The 15,428-nt window shown below is 40.1% G+C and overlaps 2 protein-coding genes and 1 long non-coding RNA gene across 7 annotated transcripts; 1 reads left to right on the top strand and 2 right to left on the bottom strand.

Annotated features, from left to right (window-relative positions):
- Positions 1–730: 730 nt before the first annotated feature.
- On the bottom strand, positions 731–9,351 carry GluProRS (Glutamyl-prolyl-tRNA synthetase). Its single transcript, XM_065476430.1, has 22 exons — positions 9,199–9,351; positions 8,674–8,858; positions 8,417–8,567; positions 8,126–8,357; positions 7,796–7,922; positions 7,374–7,738; positions 7,088–7,321; positions 6,642–7,034; positions 6,047–6,251; positions 5,878–5,990; positions 5,706–5,820; positions 5,040–5,195; positions 4,926–4,989; positions 4,517–4,869; positions 3,623–4,066; positions 3,384–3,560; positions 2,780–3,079; positions 2,575–2,727; positions 1,803–2,060; positions 1,623–1,749; positions 1,492–1,559; positions 731–1,437 (listed from the first exon to the last, which is right to left on the bottom strand). The coding sequence occupies exons 1-22, from the start codon at positions 9,248–9,250 to the stop codon at positions 796–798; spliced, it is 4,914 nt and encodes a 1,637-aa protein (XP_065332502.1). The 5' UTR covers positions 9,251–9,351; the 3' UTR covers positions 731–795.
- Positions 9,352–9,432: 81 nt separating this feature from the next.
- LOC135934566 (transmembrane protein 268) lies at positions 9,433–15,353 on the top strand. Of its 5 annotated transcripts, XM_065476435.1 has the most exons (10): positions 9,433–9,507; positions 9,820–9,926; positions 10,434–10,556; positions 10,764–10,962; positions 11,020–11,135; positions 11,193–11,426; positions 11,481–11,627; positions 11,685–11,855; positions 14,211–14,382; positions 15,213–15,353. In XM_065476435.1, exons 3-10 carry the CDS (start codon positions 10,434–10,436, stop codon positions 15,263–15,265), a joined length of 1,215 nt encoding a protein of 404 aa, XP_065332507.1. In that variant the 5' UTR covers positions 9,433–9,507; positions 9,820–9,926; the 3' UTR covers positions 15,266–15,353. The 5 variants fall into 5 exon arrangements, with proteins under 5 accessions (XP_065332507.1, XP_065332503.1, XP_065332504.1 ...); XM_065476431.1 differs by lacking the exon at positions 15,213–15,353 and having other exon boundaries at positions 9,434–9,507; positions 12,764–14,225; XM_065476432.1 differs by lacking the exon at positions 15,213–15,353 and having other exon boundaries at positions 9,434–9,507; positions 9,820–9,989; positions 12,764–14,225.
- LOC135934571 (uncharacterized) lies at positions 9,820–10,263 on the bottom strand. The gene is made up of 2 exons (XR_010574126.1): positions 10,155–10,263; positions 9,820–10,099 (listed from the first exon to the last, which is right to left on the bottom strand). It is a non-coding gene; the product is annotated as an uncharacterized LOC135934571 (long non-coding RNA).
- Positions 15,354–15,428: the final 75 nt, after the last annotated feature.

The following is a 15,428-nucleotide window of genomic DNA, read 5'->3' as shown; positions in this document are numbered from 1 at the left end:
TGCTTTGGCGGGAAAATGCCATGACGTTCTTGTGTGTGTCCTATGGGAAGAAAGGGGGCATGGATAATATTTTTTTCTCTAACTATTTTTCATAATATCACTAAAATCTGGAGATTTATTGCAATGCCAAAATTAACTTGTCTAAAACAGTAAAAATTTTGGTCATTAGAACACTGGAACTTAATTTTTCGGATTATTTTTCGATTTCTATATGAGAGAAAATATATTATTTAATAAAAAAAAACATAAAACGAATGACACTACGCATGCTGCGAGAAGCAAAACTGTCAAGCTAATAATTGTAAGAATCGTCGCAACGATAGCGTATACAGCGCGATCGCAGGCGTGCTTTTTATAATCCCGCCTCCTAGTTATCAATAGAGGAGGAAATAACTTTTTGGGTGGGATCTATATACTAAAGCTGGTGATGTCAGTGATGTGCTGTTTACCAGGTATACTCAATATCAAATCTTTTCAAGCGAAGGTCGCAACATCTTGTTTTGAATGAACAACGAAATTAAACGTAAAGTCCAAAATCGATCAACATTAATAAAAAAAGTATGTCAAGATAAACCAGTATTGGAGCATTAACATATTGCTATATATATTTTATCTAATTAGAAATATAAAAATCTGAATAATATTTCCACGCGAGAACTTAATTGTATGAAACTGTATAATGGAAGTTGTATCTAGACAAGCAGGAAATGAAAAAAATTAAAACCACTAATCATGTTTTGGAATTTTACTTATTATTTCGCATCCCTATCAGTTCAAAGTAAAGAGCGGAATAATTTAGTAACTCCTTCCAAAGAGAGTGTAGTATTTGGGCTTGTTCTTGCAGGATGGATAGATGCATTTGTCTGCAGCAGAAATCTCAGCAGGCTGGTCAAAGGGAATGCAAAGACCTTTGGCGCCCATAGCAGGAGCTCCAGGTTCGGCACCTTCGCCCTCCTCTCTGGCACTGTCTTTCTTAATGCTGTCCTCGCACGGAATGTCGCCACAGAATGGGGCCAGAATGATATTTTTGCCTTCCAGTTGCTTGCAAAAATCGTCCCATTTTTTGCAGAGCTTTGTGTGGTCCTTGAGGTCTTTGGTGGCCTTGTCCAGCATACTCTGGTGAATGGTGTCCAACAGACTTTTCAATTCCTCAACAGCAGTCGCTCTTTGGATGGTTATTTTCTCGCCAGTGTCTCGTCGGACAGCTACAAGCTGGCCCTGCTTCAAATCTTTCGGCCCGAGCTCAACTCGAATGGGTACACCCTTCAGCTCCCAGTGATTGAATTTCCAGCCAGGAGAGTAGTTGTCTCGGTAGTCTCCCTTCACCTTCACCTGGACGTCGACCAGGCCCTTTTCCAGCTCCTGACACGAATCGATCAAGGTTTTGCGGTCTTCGTCCTTCATGCTGGCGGTGATTCCACAAGGTACAATCACAATCTACACAAATTTTGGTAATTAATATTACATAAAATCCATTTCTGGCCTATTTACCTGGACGCAAGCGACTCTGGGTGGCAGAACCAATCCTTGGTTGTCAGAATGGACCATGATCATGACACCTGTAAATTAATAAACATTAATTTATAAAAAGAACCTGAAAATAAGAGTTGAGGATAACTTGCCGATCGTTCGAGTTGTGATGCCCCATGAGTTTTGGAACACGAATTTCTTATCTTTTGTCTCTGGGTCTTCAAATACGATGTCAAACATTTTTGAGAAGTTTTGGCCCAAGTGATGAGATGTAGCACCCTGGAAGATTTTAATTAGGCACAATGCAAAAGCGTTCAATTTATCTAGTTTACCTGGATGCCTCTACCACTGGCGGACACAAACGCCTCAACGGTGGTAGTGAAGTCACCACCAGCAAACTTCTCTTTTTCGGTTTTTCTTCCCTTCACCACGGGGATGGCCATCAGACCTTGGTACACCTCAGCATAGAGGTCGAGGATTTGGTAAACTTCTTCCACGGCTTCCTTTTGGTAGGCGTAAGCAGTGTGACCTTCCTGCCAGAGGAACTCGCGAGTGCGGAGGAATGGCTGAGGGTGCTTGAACTCCCACCTCTAACATAACATGAGAAAATTAAATATCATTCATGCAAATAATGTAACAATAATTATTATTTCACTATTGAATGTGTTCAAAACATTCAATCAAACTCTACACAAATGAAAGTTTCCTGTAGATCTTTGACAGTTATTTCATACAGTTTCTTAATTGGCTTGGTTTTTAGCCAAGCCATTGAGCACACATCATGCTTTGCGTGCATTTGCAATGGAGAATCTGAGCGATGTTAGGGGTCAAGTGCGGGCTGATTTGCGCTTACATTATTTGATTCTCATAACCATTCCCTTTGGTTTTGAGAGGACTGCTAAAGCTTCCCAACTAATCACTCTAGCTGGTTTGCAACTTTCCTGCATGCATAAATTAATTTCTTAGCATTAATGTCTAACATTTCAATGAGGCTTGTGAGCCCATATTATTTGTTCACGGAATTATTCAGATGCGAATAAATTCTCAAAATACTTTCAAATAAACAAAGGATAGATAGCAGAAAAATTAAAATCAAGTACTTACCACAACATTGTTCCACTGGTTCAGCTTGATGGGCAAGTCCCTGTGCGATTGTACCCACTTGGCATAGGCTGGGTACATGACAGTCTCACTAGTTGGTCTCACTGCAATGGGCTCAGCCAAATCTGTGTCTCCGGACTTGGTTACCCAAGCAACCTGACAAAAATAAAACGTAACAACCTTTGTGCTAATTGAGGTTGCATATTACCTCAGGGGCAAAGTCAGCAATGTGAGTTTTCTCCTTCTCCAGAACGCTCTTGGAGACAAAAATTGGGAAGTAGCTGTTCTGCACTCCAAGCTTCTTGATCTCAGCATCGAACCACCGCTGCACTGATTCCCAAACAGCATAAGACCAGGGCCGGAGGATGTAGCAGCCACTGACGTCGTAGTACTCTATCATTTCTCCTTTGGTGATGACCTGCGAGTACCAGTCAGACAGGTTTTCTTCCTTCTTTGCCTCCAGTCCCAATCTGGTCTGCTTCTTCAAACCACCTTGTGCATCATCAGCCTAGACATTGAAAATATTTAGATACTCCCTTTTTGGTAATTTGGAAATACTCAAAAACAAAGGCACAAACGCATGCTGCACGATTGTTAGGGCAATGACAGGAAAACATGTTAAGTCTGCAAAAAGTTGGTGAACACCAAAATTATTCTTTTGGTACTTACATGTCAAAGCTGTTAACCATAGAGATGTTTGAAGTTGAGATAAAAAAATTAAATTTCAACTTGAAGCAAAATATTTTTAATTCCACAACAACTTTTTGCAGCTAGCCAATGTCTTCTCGCCCTCATTGAAAGCTCTAGTTTACCTCGGCTGGCTTCTCTTTTGGAGCTTGCTTCTTGGGCGCTTGCTTTGGTTTGTTCTCTTTGTTCTTGCCTCCTCCTTGCCTTGGAGCAGCGTTGGCAGGCTGGAAATCTTTTCCGGTGGCTGCTTTGTACTGCGCCTTCAGGTCTAACAGAACTTTCACCTCTTTGTCCACATCATCCTAATACCAAAATAGTGTTATTATAAATAAGACTTGTCTTCCCTTTTTCATCAATGGCATACCTTAGGCGCAGACTTGCCCTTCAGCTCCCTCACTTTGTCACCCTGCTTGTTGATCTGCTCTGCCAAGTCACTGCCAGGATCAGCCATTGTTGGCGCTTCTGGTGTCTGGACTTCAACTTTAGGAGCGGTTGCGCCTGGTTCCCAGTCTTGGCCAGTCAGCTCCTTGTATTGCGACTTCAGACTCAGTAAAGTTTTCACTTCACCGGTGATTACGTTCTTCGCAGCTTTGTCAGCCTTCAGCTGGCGGATTTTGTCACCTTGCTTTGCGATTTCTGACAAAACAGAGTCCACAGACTTGTTGTCAGGCGCTGACGCGGCAGCTGGTGCTTCAGATTTGGGAGCAGGTGCAGCTACTTGCACTCCTGGCTTCCAGTCAGTACCTGTCGCGTTCTTGTAGCTGCTTTTCAGCTCCAATAATACTTTCACTGCGGAGTCGATCGCGTCCTAAATAAACAGTTTAACTTTAGTCAAAATAGCTTAGTTTCGTCCTTTTTTTTAATTGAAAATGATGTACTGCATGTTGAACAGGGTTCACCACTTTTGCAAAGCGCTACAGGATCTTTTGACAAAAATCAGAATTTTTTAGTTTATATTTTGCGGCAAAATAAGACAAAAAAGGACAAAGAGTTCAATTTGATTTAAAAATCCATTATTTTGTAAAACTCTAGTTTTGGTCATCCAACATTAAATATAATTATGATCTAATGAATTTACGTGATTCAGAAAAATGCTCAAGTTGTGGTAAAAATAGCAAAATAAAGTTTTTTCAATGCAGTGTTTTTGTGTCTAAAAATGCGTTTTGTGCAAACCCTCTTTAGTTATTGGAATGGTTAAGTTTATAATTAGTTATATTTTAAAATATTTTTCAGAACTATATATTTTTAAATTAAGTACCTTTGGTGCTTTCTGACTTTTTAGGTCTCTGACTTTGTTGCCTTGGTCAACAATTTGGGCATTGATATCAGCTGCACTGGCTGTGGCTTTTGGCTCTGGTTTGGCTGCGGCAGTAGGAGGATTTGCGCCTGGTTTCCAGTCCGTGCCAGTAGCAGCTTTGTATTCTGCTTTCAGTGCCAAGAGGACCTTGACCTCAGCGTCTATCTGGTCCTTGGGAGCTTTCTCACCCTTGATTTTGCGAACCTTTTCCCCCTGCTCCGCGATCTTCGCACTTATGTCGGATTCGCTGGAGCTGACAACAGGTGCTGCTGGCTCAGCGGATGGGAGCTTGATGTCTGGTTTCCAGTCAAGTCCTGAAGGATGATAAGAATTTTTTAATTACAGTGACACAATGATGACACAAAATTACCAGTGACGCCTTTGAACTTCTCTTTGAGTTCCAGCAGCTTCTTTACCTCCACTCCAATAGCCTCCTACCAGGAATATTATTAGTGGATTTAGAGCACAAAAATTAGATATTCACCTTTGATGCCTTCTCAGACTTTAACTGCCGGACTCTGTCCCCTTGCTGCTTGATAGTACTGTCAATAGCTGCCGCCTCGTTGCCAGTAGAGGGTGCAGGCTTCTGCTCTTCTTGAGGGGACTTTTCAGCTGCTTTCCCCTTTGCTGACTGCAACTTCTACCAAAATATTCTTCTATTTATTACCTGATAAGGAATGATGTTGATGTTTTCTGATGTTACATCATAAAACGCTTATCAGAAAGATAGCAATTAAATTTACCAATATACAGTTTCTGGTTGTTGCAAGTTTATCGCCAGTTTAAAACAGGGGTTCTCTTCTAGAGGCAAATAAGGCTGGCGATCACATATGTGAAGCATGCCAACATGTCAAACACATGGGAGTGGGAAAATACCTGTGGTCAGGAGACAAAGGTGGGGGAAAGGAGGTAAAGGATCCGACATCTCTTGGCAGCCTTAAAAAGCGCTCACAAGCCTTTGTGCATTAAATCTACATTAGCAGGAAAGTGACTTTTTAAAATAATAAAGGCGAATAAATTTTCTAACAATAAACAAAAGCACATCAGAATAAAATCAGACGTCATGTGCTCTCAAAATCATATTTTAATTTGTAGTGTCTGTCAACCCAACAATTTTGCGAACATAAAATATAATATGAATTGAACATACCTCCTTTGTGCTAATTTCTTGTGGTTTCTTTGGAAGTCCTGTCGATGGCATGTTCTTGGTGTGGCCGTCAGGAATGGAGAAGAGAACAATGGGACTATCCTTGGCAGAATACACGCTAAATCAAAGAAATTATTCAAGTTTTACAATTTCTTCCCAAGCATAAAAAACTAACCTAGTTGGCTCGTATGCTTTGTCACAAATGAAGAAGCCTCTCCTCTGGAGCTGAATGATATCCCCCTTTTTCACATTGACTAATTCAGGATCTCCAAGCATCATAACATCATTCTTAAATCGATGGAATTTTCTAATTCACGCACACACTGAATTTTAGAACATTGTACCCTTGTATCATGGCCGATATAATCCTTGAAATCTTCATCTTTGCCCAGGACAGCCTTGCTAATAATGTGCTCAAAATACACGCAAGCGCAAGGAATGGTCTTCCCCTTAGGGGTGTCTGCCAGCCAAGTGATTTTCAGAGTTTTCTTGTAGTCCTTGTTTTCCAGATTGGGCTCTGCATCGACTGACGTGATCTCTCCATTGGACCTACAATTTATATTAGTTTCATCTTGTTTCGCGTCAGTTTATCAATATTAAATTAATAAATCTCGCCTTCTTAACTGTGTACAACGCTACTTTTAACGCAAAAGAGCACATTTTGTAATTTAATGTCTCAAGTACGTTTCATTTTTATTTTATTTATGTGCTGTGTAACTTCCACCATAAGGATGTTTTTATAACGATGTAATTATGTACTGGAATAGATGATAAAACACAGTTATCTAATCTTCATAACTTAAAAAATAAAAAGACAAGAAGTGTTCTTTTGATTATGACTAGTTGAGCCCATGTTTTCTAATATCATGTCTAACCAAAAAGTTATCTCGAGGGCACCGCTGCTTATGCTTCATTGAAGTATCAGTTTTTTGTTCTCACCTGTTGATCTTTTTGATGAGGATATTGCCCCAGTTGATGAAGGTTGTATTTTCTCCTTCCTTCAGGGTCTCGGCGTCCACCCTGTCAATGAGAACCTTGGGTCCAACCCAAACCGTTTTGTTACCAACAGCCGGGTCTTTAGGGTGCTTGGCCACAGTCAGGGCTTCTTCCCTGATACCCTTCACGTTCACAGTGACAGGACGGTCTTCCTCCAGTGCGGTGAAGCGAGGAGCTACAGGGTCGATGACTTTCTTGTTGAACGCCCAAATTTTGTCCCACTCCATCATGGTGACCGCGCGAGAAGAGCCTTGGCTGATGATGAACTGTTTCAATCCTTCCACAGTCATTCCTCTCCGGAGAACACCGCGAACTGTTGGGAACCTCGGATCATCCCTGAAATGCATTAATTGAATGAAATAAGTGTAAAATTTAATCAATTTCCTTACCATCCATCAACATAGCCATTGTCGACAAACCAGGTGAGTTTTCGCTTGGACAAAACGGTATTGGTCATGTTGAGCCGGCTGTACTCCCAAATGTAAGGCTTCCTGAGACCAAGAGCTTCGATGAACCAGTAAAACTGGTCGTCTCGATCATGGTACTCCAATGTTCTCAGGGCGTGGGTCACACCCTCAATGCTGTCCACGATTGGACAGGCAAAATCGTAGGTTGGGTAAACCCTTAAAGATCCATTTTTAATAGACGTGTACCAAAGAATATTAATTAATTTACTTGTATTTGGTTCCAGTGCGGGGATGAGGCTCGCTCTTGCAGCGGTAAATCGTGGGATCTCTCATGCAGCCATTGGCAGACTGCATGTCAATTTTGGCTCGGACGCAACACTTCTGGCCATATTCCGTGGCCTTCTTCATCTCTTCCCACATTTTTAAGTTCTTCTCATTGCTGTTGCTCCTGTTTTTTGACTCAGTGCGTTGCTCCCGCTCAGATTTCATCACTTCAGGGTCAGTGTCGTCGACGTAAGCCTTGCCTTGTTTAATCATGTCCTCGCACATTTTAAGCATCAATTCAAAGTAGTCTGATGTGTAGGTGTACACGTCTGGCTTAACCTGCAACATCTCCAGATCTCCCAAGATGACCTGCAGATGCAGAAATTGTATTTAAAATATTGATTTTAAGTTTTGTTTAATACCCACCTTCTCAAAATCCACTTTCTCCTTGGCAGGATTGGTGTCGTCAAAGCGCATGACAAGTTTTCCTTTGAACGCCTCTTGGTAGTACTGGTTCAGGAGAGCAGCTTTAGCATGGCCAATGTGCAAATAGCTACAATAATAGAAAAAATTTATTAGGAACAAGAAATTTATCAATTTCCGCACTGAAAAAACAAATGCAATATGAATAATTATTGTAATAAAGTCAATTCAACAAAGATAGTATGGTTAAGTGGAAAGGTTCTTTGAAAAATTAATATTATTATGTCAGTCATCCTTTTAAATAGACCACTAAGGCATTAATAACTTTCTTACCCACTGGCTTCAGGTGGAAATCTAACAACCACTTTGCCCATTTCTGCTCCAGGAAGATCGATGAATTTTCCTTCCTCTTTCCTACCAGTAGGTTTCTCAGAGCCAGCCCGTGATATGCGACTCTTGTCAGGCAAGGTGGGGAGCACATCTTGCAGCTCACTCAACGACTTCACAAGTTTGAACCAACGAGCAACATTTTGAGGAGCCTTTAATTCATCAAAGCTCCTGTGATCTATTTATTCAGCGAAAATTAGGACCAATTTTTTCAATGTGGGTGGTGACTCAGCTTACAGTAAAGAGCGCCCCAAACGCAAAGATCAGCAATTGTTATGGAATGCCCAACCAGGTAAGTGTTCAGAGATAGGCACTGGTCCAGATCTTTCAGACCAGTCTCGTAATCTCCAGAAGTCAGGTCTTGACTGAAGGTCAGCCAGTGGTCAACCTTCAAATAAATAATTATATAAATAATGTTGTTTGAAGTATTAAAATTAAAATAGCGTAATTCTCTTCCAAATTTTCATTTTTTATCACATTTTTAACAGGCTTACTTCAGATCTCTCAATTGCACTGTTTCCATAGAGGATGCACCCAGGCGTGATCCTGGCCAAGTATCTGCTTATGGTGGAACTAGTGTCCAACACAAAGCCATCAGGAAGTTGAAGACTGGTTTCGCCTGAATATTCCACTTTGACCTGGTGACTACTCTTGACCAAAGCAGCCGTCAGGATTCCTCCTGTTAATTTTTTTCGATGTTTATTGTCCATGTATCAAAGAATACATATTTGTCTTCAATTAAAAATATTACATCGTGAACAAAGGCATAATATGACAAGCAGGAACACTGCATAAACGCGCCAATTTAAAATGAGTCGACGTTGTCATGTGCTATTGATTGAGTTAATAAATTAATTATGTGATATTACAAGAAGTACTTTAATAAAATTTAATTAATGAGTGAAATTTTCATCATGCGATATTATGAGATTCGTCCTCCGTTCTGGAATTTGATATTGAATCCGGCAAAATCAGAGGCGAGTGCACGTAGAATCAGCATTTAAAAATGAATTTCTCACCGAGCGGTGGATCTGAGGAATTCGCCCTCAAGACGAGTGATTTTCCTGGCATTTTGGAGATCAAAACAACTCTGGGCCTGGGCTCCACGGGCTCCACTAAACTTGGTGTTCCAAACAGGCTGAAAACCTCGTGTTGTACAGCTGCTGTCGCTGTAATCAGACCTGTGACCAGGCGGCCTGGATGAGAGAGGGTGGTACCATTCGGTCAGTTCCGCTGACAGGGGCGTAACATTGGCCCAATCAGAGTCACTGGCGCTAAATGTGAATGAATAATAGTATTATTTTGTATCTCATTTATGCGACGTACACGTGAGTTATTGTGCTTTATGTCAATAGAAATAACACAACATCATAAAACTATTTAAGTGATATACGTGCTATGTTGTTCGTTTATTTTTAGGCTATCACGCTTGAAAAGGGGTTATGGCAAATCATGTGTTTGCAAAAATTAATATGTATACTTAATAAATTAATGACCTTTGATGAACCTCATCAAACCAGAAACTACTTCATTACATAATGATTGTTATGCCCTGGTTATTGTTTAACATACTATTTTTGTTATTAATCGACAATGTAAATGTTTTCATGATACTAATGGGTTTCTCGTCCTTATTTTAGATAACACACTATGTTGGCATTCCTGTGGTGTACCTGCAGCAGCGAACCTGGTGCTTGGTCAGGAATGAGCGACTGAAAACGCATCCGCCCACTTGTTTCCTCCACAGGTAGATGACAGGTGTTATGCATTTGTCGTGGTATTTCAGGCTCTAGACTGATGTGCATAAAAGGTATTGATCCAATTAGACTCTTTTGCTACCGCACTGCACTTTATCGATCAAACAAATCGAGCTTCTTGACAGGCTGCACACTTACACTCGTCTACGGCAGCTCCCACAACCTGAGTGGGATTATCATATATTCTACATAGCATGAGCCAAATGTAATTCAATTACACATATGTGTGTGTGGTAGAGATAAAAGTTGCAATCTATCCACCTTCCATAGTTTACTCAACTAAAACATTTGCCCCTTGCGCTGATTGTGCAGAGGAGATTTGCTGAGTGAGCTCCACCTGTAGATACGTTTTTGTCACTTTCGGACAGTACTTAGAAACGTAAGCTGCGACTCTGAGATTAAGTACAACAAAGCCACGCCCTTGTATATTTAATTTATTTTGCCATTCTTGCTTTTTGCGTCTAATTGCTACTGGTTTGTGTTTTGTCATTTTGCAGATGAGCACCGCACCAAAAAATGAGACTCCGGCCAAAGGTTGGGTTAAGTTTGAAGATGAGGAAACGGGCAGCGAAAAGTCTGCTTCTATTCAGCAGGAGGATGAGAACGGAGGAAAATCAGAGGTAAGACTTTTAGTTATGATTTAATTCTATTCGTGGTGTTGATTAAAAACAAAATGGAAAATAAATAACATTTCTAGATCATCCACTTTGAAAACCCTAAATTTGCTAATATCGACGTAAGTCTAATAGTAAATAAGATGATTTATTTGACACTTTAAATAATCAGCAACAACACATTAATTTTTTAATTTTCCTAAAACGTTTCAGTACAATGGCGCAGTGATTACTGCAGAAACATCACACATAGATTTGGACAGGAGTAGGAGTTCTGAAGTTGCCATTACCGTGCCAGAAAGTGCTGGTGCCAACCCAATCGTGCTGAGCACCATCGACCTGAATTCAGGAGGCACACTCACAAATGGCGCAGGTTCGATTCCCATGTCAGAAACAATCAGACAGGGCTTTGGTGAGACCATTAATTGAATTCAGTACGCGTTCGAATGCTAACTGCTGGTCTTTGCAGTGAACGGTGACATCATTGTGACTCTGCTGCCGGTCAATACCAAGTGGCCTTGGATCACGCCAGCCAAGTTCCGTCCTGAACTAGTCCCCGAAGAGCTGATGGCTCAAGGGCTCACTGTAAGCCAATTAGGAAATTCTTAAAGGACATTTTGATTTTCTGAAAACCTTTTGCAGTTAACCGTTGAGGATTACGTACAAATTATGGAGCTGCTGACCAACGATTTCCGATTCACCATGTACAACATTTGTTACAAAAGAGTACTGTCCCTCTGGGTCATACTCGCGTTTTCCATTCTCTTGGTGCTCCTTTTTTCCGGAGTAACAGGTCTCACACTATTCGGCCTAGGGGTTTTTTGGATCTTTGTCAACGCCTTTGCAGTGGTTCTTTGCATTTGGATGAAAATCAAGGTGCGACATTTATTTTGCCTGCCTAAATTTGTTTCAAACAAAATTTTTCCTCAGCTGAATCACAATTTGGAACACTGCTTAGCGTCTGTGAATAGACACCTGTTGCGGCACAAAATTCTTCTCGGACTGGATGACAGGGGGAAGCTGTCGTGCCACAAAGTGAACCTCTGCTTCATTTATTTTGATACTTCAGAGTGCGTGGTAAGGAGGGTCAGTCTAAACGCCCATCATCAAATGTTATAACTTTCATGTTTGCAGAAAAAGCTTCAGGAAGTGATCGATGGTGAGGAGCGGATTGGCAGGGTCGTCGGCCGCGAGGAAACTGCCGAAGAGCGGCGAAAGAGGGTGCAGCTGCAGGAACGCATGGACATTGATGACAGCGACATCATTATCCAGGGTGCTAACACCACGCGGCTCTCCAGAAAACAAGTAAGTCTTTTGAAGTATCAGCATGTTATTTGCATGCGTGTTTTTCGCATGAATTTTTTGCTTTCTGGGAATTTGATTATTTGGAATATTGTCAACAATTGTAATTATTAATTGGCTTTTAAGGCCTTATCATAAACATTATAAATTTTTAAAAGCTACGATTAGTGTGGTATTTCCTGTATCTGCTTTTAAAGGTAATGCCTAGCTGGGATATTTTCTAATATTAAAATATCTTTATAAGTCTTTATTACCTTTATAGATACTTCATTTTTCTAGAGGTTTTACAGATTACCCTATTATTAATCATTTCCTTCATAATATTTTGAGAGTGTCAGTAACCTTGATAACATTCCATCTAAATTAATAACAAATATATTTCATTTAATTTTGGAACTTTGCTGTGACTACATTATAAAATTGAAATAACTGACAAAATGAAATTTAAATTCGTGTTTTTTTTTTTACTTTTGTCAGTCTGTTCCCTCTCAGCAGTGCAAAAGGTACTACCCAAACCTTTCTATTTTTTAGGGAAAACCTGTTTTTTTAAATAAAGTCACAATTGCTATGCTAAAACAAAACAAAAAATCAGTATTTTGCATGACCAACTCTTCAACGTAATTTATTCACGCTAAAGTTCAAATCCTACCTGCTAGGGAAATTATGGACTAGAATCTTTGGCGGGTAGCATAATTTTAGGAAAATAAAAGCTCTAGACTGCTAGATGCGATACTTTTCCAGGCCGTACAATCTTGGAAAAACATCTCCTTAAATTTTTAGATTTTATTTTCCTATTAAAAATCTAAAAAATTAACTCATACTGTATTTTGTCAAATATAAATTCATTGTGACCGCTCAAAATCGATTTTCATCATTGCGTTGGGCCCTTTTAAAACTTGTATCAAATCCAGGCTAAGGGCGAGCGAGTGATGTTGCGCTACCTTCAGCGCTGGGCCAAAGACTTTTTGCGCCGGCGCCTCGATTGGACGCTGGACGAGAGCGGAGGCAACCCGGCAAGCCCGCGGCACCTGAGTCGGGCGCTGTGTCCGTGCCAGTACATGGAGGAGTACTTGCGCAACAAACCAACAGCCGCAGCCCACCACACCCACGCTTTCTGCCCATGTTGTTCCCTTTGGTGTGCCCAGCAGGGCATCGATTAGCTCTCCGCAAGGCGCCGAACGAACACTCTGCTGCTGCCATAATTTAATTAGCGCAATATGTGTGTGCACACTTTGTCGGCGTCACGATTTGTTTGTTTTGATTTTGTCTTTACACACCTCTAACTGGTCCTGCATGCTTCTTTGAGCTGTGCCTTTTTGTGTTTCACATAGTCTTTGCTTGTTTAATCATATCTGAACAGGAACACTGCGCAGCTTAAGTGAGAACGTTACTAACAAGATCCTCCCGCCCCTAAAATATTTTTTTGCATCAAACGTGTACACTTCTGTGATGGAAACATGAACCACCAGTTAAAATTTTCTATCTAGCATTGCTTTCGAGTTAAGGACTGATTTTTCATTAGAGGATTTAAAAAATCTGATATTTGTTTAATTGCTGTGATTTTTGGCGTTGCAACTTCTCTTGAAGAGTTGAATCGATCGGTGGTTTCATGAAAGTCGGCATGTCTGATGCAAAATTAAATACTTTAAATTTTGGAAGGTATGCGGGGGTTCCTTTTAATTTAAAATTGTACATTCTCGGCTCTTTTTGACTTAATTTTATCACTGCTACAGGGAAAACTGATTCTTTGTTCTCTTTATCTTATTATTTAATATTTATTAATTTGAAAATCTTGTTTTAGTTAAAATGACTTAATTTTTATTTTCCTTGTGTGTTCCAACTCACATCACAAGACTTGGGAATTTTAGTCGTGTTTTCACGCTCTAAAATTAAACTAGCTCTATTTTTATTAAGAAAAGGTCAATTTTTCAATCCTAGGGAGTAAATAGTGTTTGAGTTATACAATATTTGGACCACTCCAGGCGCTTTATTCATAGCCAAAACAAGCAGAAAAATTGATATTTTTAAGAGACAAGATGACTCAGAAAATGCTGTTTTTTAACGCATTTTTTTGTAAAAATAAAAACATTCTAAACACCTTTACCCGCACTTAATTAATTAACTATTTATGCACCTAAGCAGTCAGTTTTTTTTATTTTTGGTCGTTAAATTTGGTTTATTTTAGCCTTATTAACGAATCAGAATTTGAATGTATTTTTCCTCTCTATAGAGATAATCCACCGAAATTCCCAAGTGTAATTGGACATGACTCCAGTGACAAACGCATGCATTTCTTGGTGTTGGTGAGGTCGGGAGCATTGGCCAATCTGACCACGTCTTGTGTCTCTGTGGTGGCAGGGGAGGGCTGAGATGCTGCTGCTGCGCTACGCGCAACGCTGGGCCAAATTGCTGCTGAGGCAGATGCTTCCTCTGACTGCTGACGGCGAGCACGCCGTGCCGCCAAGACACTGTCTCAAGGCCCGCTGCCCGTGCCAGTTCGTTGAGGAGCACCTCAAATACAAGCCCGAAGGCAAGTTGACAGCCAAACGCATTTTCTCCTTGCCCGACTTCAGCTGAATCTCATTACTCGCAAACACTAACTCGTAAAAACGGTGATGGGTTGACGTCCTTAATTTCAGTGTTCTTTCTTGTTCTTTTTCTTTCTCTGTGTTCTTGGCACTTATGCAGGGCCGTTAGTTGATTAATTAAAGATGTTTGTCAGTCTCGAGACGCCGTTGTTGTTTCCGTTAGTTAAAATTGATTGCAGTGTGTGTTAAAGCTGTTCATATACTATATTATATGATTGATATAATTACTCTGCACATTCTCTTTTGGAATATGCCTAATTGAAGAGAAGACAATCAGTATTCCCATCCAGTATTTCGGCCTTATAATTGTGTGATAAATTGTACTGTTGGATTTTTATAAACAATCGGTAGCGAATTTATTTGCTTACATGTCCGTCCTTGGAGATCTGATGTAGAATTTTATTGATTCAACACTGTCCTTTTGTGTCATAGCGTTATTTAAACCTGGGCTAATTAGGATTTAGCATTACTAGGTCTTGTCACGCACACTATATCCAAGCTATGTGTGTGCAGTGAATATTTCTTGTGTTAATAGCAGCTTTATTTTATTTGATCATGATTTTCTAAAAATCAACTATGTTTTGTAAAATTGAATAAATAATTTCATTTCGTCAAACTGCTTCCAATTTCATTTCATTACGCCTCACACGCTATTTACCAATACTAATCTCTATTTCCACCACTCCACGGTGATGGTCTAACAAAATTTACATTTTTGCTTAAGAGTGTGAACGAAAACGTTTGAGGATTAATTTGAAAATCATCCTTGTAGGACACTGCTTCGACGTTTTTGGGAATGTTGACCAGATGCAGTTATATCACTAATTGTAAGAGACTTTTATAACTATGAAATATATATGTACCCTTTTTATGTGAATTTTTTGCAATAAAGTATCCGTATCCTACACTGAAACCGTGTCATGAACTTCCATATTATTGAACCGGTTAAATCGAGTGAATTCGGGTGCTATGGTAGATTCGAAACTTC

The sequence above is a fragment of the Cloeon dipterum genome, chromosome 1 (genome assembly GCF_949628265.1).
Source record: "Cloeon dipterum chromosome 1, ieCloDipt1.1, whole genome shotgun sequence".
Taxonomy (NCBI): Eukaryota; Metazoa; Arthropoda; class Insecta; order Ephemeroptera; family Baetidae; genus Cloeon; species Cloeon dipterum.
This window is presented reverse-complemented; position numbering and strand designations above follow the sequence as displayed.